Source organism: Rhineura floridana, chromosome 3 (assembly GCF_030035675.1).
Source record: "Rhineura floridana isolate rRhiFlo1 chromosome 3, rRhiFlo1.hap2, whole genome shotgun sequence".
Lineage (NCBI taxonomy): Eukaryota > Metazoa > Chordata > Lepidosauria > Squamata > Rhineuridae > Rhineura > Rhineura floridana.
Genome location: NC_084482.1, coordinates 4,513,626 through 4,523,431, shown reverse-complemented (window position 1 = coordinate 4,523,431; position 9,806 = coordinate 4,513,626). Strand labels below are relative to the sequence as shown.

The 9,806-nt window shown below is 44.3% G+C and overlaps 1 protein-coding gene and 1 pseudogene across 1 annotated transcript; both read left to right on the top strand.

The window, feature by feature from the left end:
* The first annotated feature begins 1,044 nt into the window (after positions 1–1,044).
* LOC133379201 (voltage-dependent L-type calcium channel subunit alpha-1F-like) lies at positions 1,045–6,330 on the top strand. Its single transcript, XM_061613982.1, has 3 exons — positions 1,045–1,156; positions 1,475–1,594; positions 6,248–6,330. The coding sequence occupies exons 1-3, from the start codon at positions 1,112–1,114 to the stop codon at positions 6,305–6,307; spliced, it is 225 nt and encodes a 74-aa protein (XP_061469966.1). The 5' UTR covers positions 1,045–1,111; the 3' UTR covers positions 6,308–6,330.
* A 2,891-nt stretch (positions 6,331–9,221) lies between these two features.
* LOC133382503 (5S ribosomal RNA) lies at positions 9,222–9,342 on the top strand (annotated as a pseudogene).
* The last annotated feature ends 464 nt before the right edge of the window (positions 9,343–9,806 follow it).

Here is a 9,806-nt window from a genome sequence, read left to right as displayed (position 1 = left end):
CTCTTACCCCTCCCTGTTCTACCAAAGCCACTGCCAGCAAAGAAGCCTTTGTCCTCATTTTCTCTTTTTCCTCTTTTTTCTTCACCTGGTCTCTGTTTGTGTATACTTTGTAAGCAATCTCAATCAACTGACTGATCGACATAGCCCCAGCCCCGTCCACCTTTTGCAACTTTCGTCTAATGTCGGGGGCAGCCTGCCCTATAAACAGGGTGTTAAACAGTCTTTGATTATCCTCCTCTTCTGGATTCAGATCAGTATACTGTCGGGCAGTTTTACACAACCTCCCATAAAATGAGGACGGATCCTCCTCCGGTCCCTGGTGGAGTTCATAAAACTTAGCCAAGTTTTTCTGCTTCAGAACTGCACTTTGAATTCCTTCTAAAATCAGCTCCCTAAATTCCTCCAACCTCTCTCTCTCAACTCTAACATTAGGATCCCACGGTGGCTCTTTCTCCGGACAATATTCCTCCACCTCCTCTTGAGGATGCCGCCGTCGCGCCTCCTCCCCAGCTTTAGCTACAATCATTCTCTTCTCCTCTGGAGTTACAAAGGAATTCAGCAATGCCTGCATGTCTGACGAACTCGGCTTATGAGTAAGACAAATCGTAGACATGACTCTGTGCAGCTCTTCTGGGTTCTCCCTGTAGGGGCCCATCGATTGTTTCCAGTTTAAGAGATCCGCGGTGGAGAAAGGGATCTTGCAAATGATCGCATACACAGATAAAATAAAGTAATGGTGCAAGATGGAGGTCATCTTTGGAAAAATAGGATTTCTTCAGATTTGTAAGAGCATCCATATTAGTCCACTGCAGAGACAGAGACAGAGACAGAGAGACAGACAAACACTCACAGACTCCTATGGCAACTTCAAAATTAGCACCATAAAAGCTTTGTTTTCTAAGGTGCCACAGGACCCTTTGTCTTTTAAAAACTAGCCTGCCTGATTAATGGGGCTTTCTGGAAATTGGATGTTCCAAAATAAGCCACAAATTCCAAACAAGAGTGCATTTATGTCTTCCCTTGGCCAGAGGAAGAGGCCACTGTTGGAAAATTCTATGCCACATTCCTGATCCAGGATTACTTCCATAAATTCCATAAGCGGAAGAAGGGGATGATGGGACCAGATGGATCTTCAAACAACTTTACTGCCTTGCAGGTGAGTCTCCCTGTTTTGGTATGGGCCTCTTAGCCCTATTAATGAATATCCTTGGAGGATAACCTTATCAATGATTAATAGCCATGATAGCTCTGCTGTGCTTCCATAATTGGAGGCAGTGTGCTTCTGAATACCAGTTGCTGAAAACTGCAGGAGGGGAGATGCTCTTGTGCACAGGTCCTGCTTGTGGGCCTCCCAAGGGCAACTGGTTGTCCACTGTGAGAACAGTATGCTGGACTAGATGGGCCACTGTCCTGATCCAGCAGGCTCTTCTTATGTTCTTCTGTTATGTTGTTCTGGTGCTTCTCTCCCATTCAGGCTGGGTTGAAAAGTTTGCAAGACCTGGGACCTGAGATCCGCCAGGCAATGTCCTGTGACCTGGAAGAAGAGGAGGAAGCTGAGGAAACAGCATGTGAGGAACAGACAGTGACTTCTAAGGTGAGCCTTTGGCCTAGTTTTCTTTGAGGTGGGAAATCTGTATCTGGAGTGTACGACCTTGAATTCCACATATTGAAGGATTTTATTTATTTATTTAATTCAATTTTTATACCGCCCATAGCAAGGCTCTCTGGGCGGTGTACATTGGATAAATATATATATATTTACATTCAATTTAAAAACCACCTGATCATCAAATCAACAATTTAAACATACAACAAAAGTGAGATTAACATAATAAACCCATATTAAATACAAATCAAAAGTAATTAGAGAAAAAAGATGAAACATATAACTATCTTTACAAACATTAAATACAAATACTAAAATACTAAAAATATTAAAATGCCTGGGCAAAGAGGAAGGTTTTCACCTGGCGCCGAAAAGATAGTAAAGTAGGCGCCAGGCGTACCTCGTCAGGAAGGGTGTTCCATAGTTTGGGGCCCGCTACCGAGAAGGCCCTCTTTCTTGTAGTCGCCTTCCGGGCGTCTTTCTGAGTAGGCACCCGGAGAAGGGCCTTCGATGTTGAGTGCAATGTACGGGTAGGTTCATATCGGGAGAGACGTTCCACCAGGTATTGTGGGCCCGTGCCGTGTAAGGCTTTATAGGTTAAAACCAGCACCTTGAATCGGGCCCAGAAACATATAGGCAGCCAGTCCAAGCGGGCCAGAATCGGTGTCACATGTTCCGACCGCTTGGTCCCGGTTATTAATCTGGCCGCTGCATTCTGCACAAGATGCAGTTTCCGAACTGTCTTCAAGGGCAGCCCCACGTATAGTGCATTGCAGTAGTCCAATCTTGAGGTTACCAGAGCATGGACAACTGAAGCAAGATGTTCCCTGTCCAGATATGGGCGTAGCTGGGCTACCAGCCTAAGTTAGTAAAAAGCACTCCATGCCACCGAGGCCACCTGCGCCTCAAGTGACAAGGACGGGTCCAGAAGGACTCCCAAGCTGCGCACCTGCTCCTTCAGGGGGAGTGTAACTTCATCCAGAACAGGTCGAACATCCAACTGGTCAGGGGATCCATTTACTAACAGCATCTCAGTCTTGTCTGGATTGAGCTTCAATTTGTTCGCTCTCATCCAGTCCATTATCGCGGCCAAGCATCGGTTTAGGACCTTGACAGCCTCACCTGAAGAAGATGAAAAGGAGAAGTAGAGCTGTGTATCATCAGCGTACTGATGAGAACGCACTCCAAAACTCCTGATGACAGCACCCAGCGGCTTCATATAGATGTTAAAGAGCATGGGGGACAGAACTGATCCCTGCGGGACTCCATATTGGAGCGCCCAGGGTGTCGAGTAGTGCTCCCCAAGCACTGCTTTCTGGAGACGACCTGCCAGATAGGAGCGGAACCACTGCCAGGCAGTACCTCCAACTCCCAAATCTGCAAGCCTCCCCAGAAGGATACCATGGTCGATGGTATCAAAAGCCGCTGAAAGATCAAGGACAATCAACAGAGTTACACTCCCTCTGTCTTTCTCCCGACAAAGGTCATCATACAGGGCGACCAAGGCTGTCTCCGTACTAAAACCGGGCCTGAAACCCGATTGAAATGGATCCAGATAATCGGTCTCATCCAAGAGTGCCTGTATCACATGACTGAATGCTCTTCCATATTAAAGATGTGAAGGCCCAGGAAAAAAACTGGGAAATTTTGGAAAAACTTTTTTTCTGTTTTGTTTTGTGTGGAAAAAAGTGTTGTCCCCCCACCACAGAATTTTTCTGGGTTTTTTTCTGGGCCTTCACATCTCTACTCCATATCAAAACATTCCCTCCAAACACAGAGAATACGTGTTAGGGAGAACGCTAACATTGAATACTGCTTCTTAGATATACTAGTTTTCTATCTGTTGGGATTTTTTTTTCTTTTAACGAAGCAGATTTTTAATGAAGCATGGTACAGCCCAAACATAGGTTCACCAGCACAATGAGATCCAAGTCTCCTTCTTGCCTCCTAATTAGGGTGGGCAGAAATGTGGATGGAGTGTTGATTATCATGGGATACTTATCATAGAGCCAAAAACATTGTCCCCTGGAGTGTTGGTGGGGAGATTTTGCTTCACATTCACAGGCAAAATTATTGCCAAATATCAGGCTGAGAAAGAATTTTTTAGAGATGGGGTGGGATGTCAAAAATAGTTAATTTCTCCCACAACAAGGCAGTTACCAGGGAACCCATAGAGGAGGCCAGATAACGGGCAGAGGAGGTTAGCCAAAGCCTGTATCTCAGGCGTAGCGATGGAACAAAAAATTGATTCAGTTCACATTTAAAACTGAATTTATCAGGTTAGCATTTTCCAAAAAAACAATATGAGAACTGAAACACAGCCATCCTTCAAAATTTGCACTTACCTGAATTTTGCAATGCAGCTCTCCAACCAACCAATAGTTACAAAAATGCATATATTGAGTAAAAATAACATACAAAAATGCATTATATTAGGATAAATTGCTTGCAAAAATGTGTTAAAACTGCATTCAAAATTGTGTTTAGAAACATATGCACTAAAATGCTGAAGAATTTTCATGAGGATTTTAAATTGTTGCAAGACTGAATTTAAGATTGGCACAATGAGAAATTGAGAGAAGAGAAACTGGCAGATCTTTCCATCCCTACTTGGGTGGGGAACCTGTGACCCTCCAGATGATGTTGGAGTACAGGTCCCATCATTCTTGATTATTCATTCATGTTGGCTAGAGCTGGGTGATTTAATGCAAGACACCACATAGTATTTTCTTTCCCCTCGGTTTTAATTTGATATGCCACTGCCATTCAAGCTAGTTGATGCCAAATATCTGTATGACCTTCCAGAATTGTATTCTGTTTAAAGTTATGATAAAAGTCAAAGAGTATATAATTACCAGATTTTTTAAAAAAATTGCAGACTAAATTGGTGGAGACCAAATTATTTTGAAAGGCAAATCCTGGTTTCTGGTTCTTAAAACTTTTCTCCCAGAATGCTTAGAGTGGAATGCAAATTAGAAATGTTTCAATTAGCCAGTTCTCCCTGCTTTTCCACGCCTGTTGTGTTCCCAAAGTGGGAAAGGCTGCAACTGAGTTGCTAAGAGAGCAGATGTGTGTACAATATGTTGCTTTGGATTGCAGAAGAGTAGAAACTGCAAAGGTTGTGAGAGATTTGGAGGAAGGGAATAAGAATTCTGTCCGTAATGCCTAATGTGCTCCTAGCTTGTCGGAACTGGCTCCAGAAGTTCAGGCATTTTTTCTGAGACCCCAAATTCAACAAGCATGTACCATACCATCACCATTTGCATGGTGTGTCCAAGAAAATCAGAAGCAGTGCAAGATCTTTTATTATACTTTGTCTACCTTACAGGTTAAGGGGGGAAGCACTGAAAGTTCCTTGCTCTGACCACCCACCTCCCAGTTCTTGGAGCACAGCACATTAATGTCTAAATTCAGCAAAGGAGGCATGCTGGAGCTCAGGCTGTATCCTTTGAACTAGAAGCCACCTTCTTCTCCCAGCCTTAAAGGTTGGGTGTGGCTCACTTTTCATGAGTGAATGACACTTTGAACATGCTCAGAATTGCTCTCTTATATTTATTTCCAATTTCCTAGTGCCAAGTTTTGACAATACACATCTCCAATTGATCTCAAATTAAACCTTGTTAGAGAAGGAAAAACCCTGCTTTAGGGCAATCAGTGGATCATTACACAAATTACAGAGATAGCAATAATCTAGAATTGCACAAAGCCTGAATTCACCGTTATAAACTGAAACCTGCCATGGGTTGGAATTCTTTGCAGATGTAAAGTAGCATTGTTCTAGGAGTTAACACCTCTGTGGTGGAAGCCCTTCATCAAGGATGGCAAATATGGTGTCCTCTAGATGTTGTGGAAATTTGTCCTGGAAGTCAGAATGGTAAACCAGTTTGGTATCCCAGAACTACAAATAAGAACTAGCCCTCTGAGAATGGTCCAGGGAGAATAATGAAGGGGCTCTGAATGCCGCTTACCATGAAAACCCTATTCATAGGGTAGCCATAAGTCAGGAGCTACTTGAAGGCAGTCCAGGCAGGCAGAGGAGAAGGCCAAAGGAAGAGCCTCAGAAGGGAAGAGAAACTGGGGATTTGAGGAAGAAAGATAATTTACAAGTGATCAAGAGATCAAGAGATGAGGGGGATCAAAGTTCACACATTCATCTGAAATAACAAGCCAGATCTTCAGTGCAGGCCTTTAGTGTTCATGTAATGTGTGAAGCAATCTGAGGGCAGCAATGGATTGTGCAGAAAGACTGTTGGTTTCCAAGATATGTCTAGGCTCCTCTCCTCCCTCTGAGGCATTGCACGGCAGTGCCTCTGACCGCCATGTCCCTGCTGCTATGACTTCACAAGACCAGGAGAACAAGACTCTGATGAATGGCCTTGTGGGGTTCCAGCACCCCTCAAGTGTCAGCCTCTCCCACATGACTAATGGACCAACCCACTATGAGGTGAATGTTGGTGGCAATGATGAAGCTGCTGGACTGCCCAACATTCCCACCCGGCGCAGGATGAACATGTGCTGGTCTAGCCTTGAGGTTCTGGCCTTGTGGGGGAAAGAAGGGTACTGTGACTCCTAGCGGTCTGGCTGGGTGGGGAGGCGGGAGCTAGGATCCAGGATTCCTTACAGCCCTGTGTATCTCTTCAGGTGGAGCTCCGATGGCAGCTGCATCCCACCAACAGTGCAAGAAGAAACCAAACACAATGAGAATTATGGGGAAGACACCTCGGTTGAGCAGGGATGCTATAGCTGGGAGGAGGACTCTGAGAGCCTGGCTTCCCGTGGCAAGTAAGAATTGGGTGCTGTGACAAAATAGAGAGACTTTGGACATGTCCCTGGCCCTACTTGCAAGTTACCATAGTTAAATTCAGGCTGTTTCCCTGTGCGTCAGTTCTACATTGTCCCAGTTAGCGTTTAAGTGGAGGAATGGCATGGTACCTTCTACTCCCGCCATCACCTTCCTCTGAGGAGTAGGCAGCACTCAGGCAGGAATTGTGTAATTTCATCCATCCACATGTTAGCTGGAGCTATGTGAAACATAACTACAAGAAAGTGGCATCTGGAACCACTGTGCTAAATGGGCCACAGATGAAAATATGTGGACAGTAAGTGATTGTGGCGAATCTTTTTTATTTTTATTTATTTTGTTTCCAATAGTTATAGGCCATTTTTCACCATACATGGTCACAAAGCAGTTTACACAACAATCAATAAAACAATCTCCTCAATCAAAATAATACAAACAAAAGCCACTGGTAAAAACATAAATTCCATACAATTATGGAATTCCATTTACTTGGGAATAAACCACATTGAACTCAATAGGAGTTAATTTTGAGGGGGACATACATAGGCATGGGCGATGTGACTGTACCCTGATGGTATAAATTGTCTGAGAGTGGAACAGACTGCCTCTTCATTAGAGGGTTCTAAGCAGAGGCTTGATGGCCACCTGTAGTAGATTTCCTGAATAGTAGAAGGGGGTTGGATTAGATGAACTTTTAAGATTCCTTTTTACTCTATGCTTCCATGTGGCCGGCATGCAAACTAGACATGGAGGGTGCCAAGAGTGTGAACTGTTGAGATTCTACATGTTCATCGCTGCCACACCCAAGGTTATGAAGAACAAAGGGTGATCTGTCATTCACTGATTTGTGTGGTTTCTCTCCTCTGTAGCCAGATGTCTGCACAACCCTCAGCTCCACCGCCATCACTGGGACAATAGCTATGGTGGCTCTTTGCCCCTCCCTTCCCAGCGCATCAACAGCAGGATCTTGTGAGCAGCGGGGAAAAAATATTGTTCAGGAAGACTTTGGGAGTCAAGACGCTATTGCTAATTCCAGAGGAGAGTGGAAACACCTGCTGCTAATTGACTGCGCCCAGCCCACAGATGAGCTATGAAGGTTGCTGCAATGCAGAACTTTTGGGGTCTCCATGAGGGCATCACCCCCTTTAATATTGTACCGTTGAATGTATTATCCAGTAGAGAGAGAGAGTGATGTTGTATTATTGGTTTATAGTTGAATTGTGCATGTGCGGCCCAGAGTGGGTTGTCATGTTTTTGTATGCTTCAGAGATGCCCAATACCACTTAGTATGAGAAACTGAACTGGTATTGAGTATGGCCTTACCTGGGTGAGAGACGGGGAGGGAGTGGTTGCGTTGGATGCTATGTATTTTTGTAGCCTAAGTGTTTGTTCCTTATGGTGGTTTGGCTGAAGAGAAGTTATCTGTATGGTTTGTGGGAATGAATCAGAGTGGGATTTAGACATGGAGGACTGTTGACATATTTGGGAGGGATTATTGGGGGGGTGTAGCTCCTAGTATAGTTGTTTTAATTAATTAACTAATGATGCTGTTTTGGGAGTTTGTATTTTGTATTTGATTCTTAACTCATAATGTTTATGTTTAAGAGAATACTTTTATTTTTCTGATAATTATGCTATTTTGAATGTGTTTTTTATATTTGGCTTGAATTTGTAATGTTTTCTTTTAATATTTTGTGATGTTTTGTTCATGTTTTAATCTAGGTTGTAAACCGCTGTGAGATTTGTTTTCCAAATAATATAAAGCGGTATAGAAATTACATAAATAAATAAATAAATAAAACAACCATGGGCTTGTTAATAGCATGCTGGATGGGAGGCAACCCAAGCGCAGGCGCCTCCTGCCTCCCACACCCACAGGTCAGGATGGCAGAGATTTGGATTAGCTGGGCAGGGGCTCTGAGAGTGAGATGAGTGTTGGGTTGTCTGGCTCTCTTAGGTCATAGAGACACTCTTTGTATACAAGCTGAAGAGTTGAGCAGTGAAGCTTTTCGTGGGCTTTGCTGCTTCAGGCTGCAGGTATTGCATCTTTGGAAATTTCCCCAGGAGGGAGTGGGGGAGGGTGGGGAAGCTGCGTGCAAACAGCAAACTAGCATATCTGGGAGAAGTATTCAGCTTAGCCTTCTCCCAGACATGCAATTATTTTATGCATAGGGAGCTTACATTGCTGGTGAACTGCATTCGGCTTGGTAGGTCAGGAATCTCTCCAAAGCAAAGAGGAGGAGGTGGTCTGGCATCAGGGTGATCTCAGTTCAGGTGCAATAATGGGGCTCTGAGAGCTCTCCCTCCCTCCCTCCCTGGTACTTCACGTCCTCCCCCATCCCAGCCACCACTGCTATGCCCAACTCTAGTGCTTCATGCCAGGAATTTCCCTTAAACTTGCAGCTACAATACCAAATGTGATATGTGTAGGGAATCTACTTTTTGTGAAACCTTGCACTCCGGCCAACAGTTCACTCAAACGTGCCTTAGTGTTAAGGGCCAGTTTGTACAATCAGCAGAATCAAGTGGCGATTAAAAGGTTCTAGCAGGCTACGCTACATGGTTGAGTGGCTGCATTTTCCTTGGTGAGTCAGAAGCTGTGCAAGCCCTGCCCTGGGTGAAGGAGCTCTTGTCCCTCACCCACTATGTGTAGCAGGCTGCATATGCTCAACTGCACATAAAGATTTCCGTGTGCTCACCTGTGGAACAGATGGCTGCTGGTGGGCTGCAGTGAGAGCAGAAGATAGAATTAAATTTAGAAGCAGAATCCACATTCAAACTATTTGGAAAATGCTGGCTTATAGGGAGGGGGAGATCTGCGGCCATACTACCCCGAACACGCCTGATCTCATCTGATCTCGGAAGCTAAGCAGGATCAGGCCTGGTTAGTACTTGGATGGGAGACCACCTGGGAATACCGGGAATACTGGAGTCCAACAACATACAGTAGGCTTAGAGGAAGGCAATGGTAAACCACCTCTGAATACCTCTTACACTCAACAGTTTGAGTGAACTGTTGGCCAGAGTGCAAGGTTCACGAAAACCCTATGAATATATCCAAAAAAGATTCATAGGGTCGCCATAAGTCGTAATCGACTCGAAGGCATATAACAACAATAGGGAGGGGGAATGAGATGGGCTGTCAGTTGGGATGGTGCCCGGTGAAGACCTTTTCATTCTTCTAGGCCTCTTAAATCACTATAGAGGTGTTCTGTCTGCTCTATTTTTACTTGCTGTTATTTCTCCTGTATTTTATTGTTGCATGAGATTTTATGATGATGTTCTTGTTTCTTACCTTTAGAAAAAAATGTGTGAGCCCCTCTGAAAACACTTGTGTGTTGAAGGGTGGGATATATATTTATCAGATAAATGTTTGGTGACTTCTCACACCTTCTCTGT

Coding starts and splice junctions, on each gene's coding strand:
- LOC133379201 (XM_061613982.1), top strand. CDS start 1,112: ATGATGGGACCAGATGGATCTTCAAACAACTTTACTGCCTTGCAG. Junction 1,157..1,474: donor ACAACTTTACTGCCTTGCAG/GTGAGTCTCCCT, acceptor TCTCCCATTCAG/GCTGGGTTGAAAAGTTTGCA. Junction 1,595..6,247: donor AACAGACAGTGACTTCTAAG/GTGAGCCTTTGG, acceptor GTATCTCTTCAG/GTGGAGCTCCGATGGCAGCT.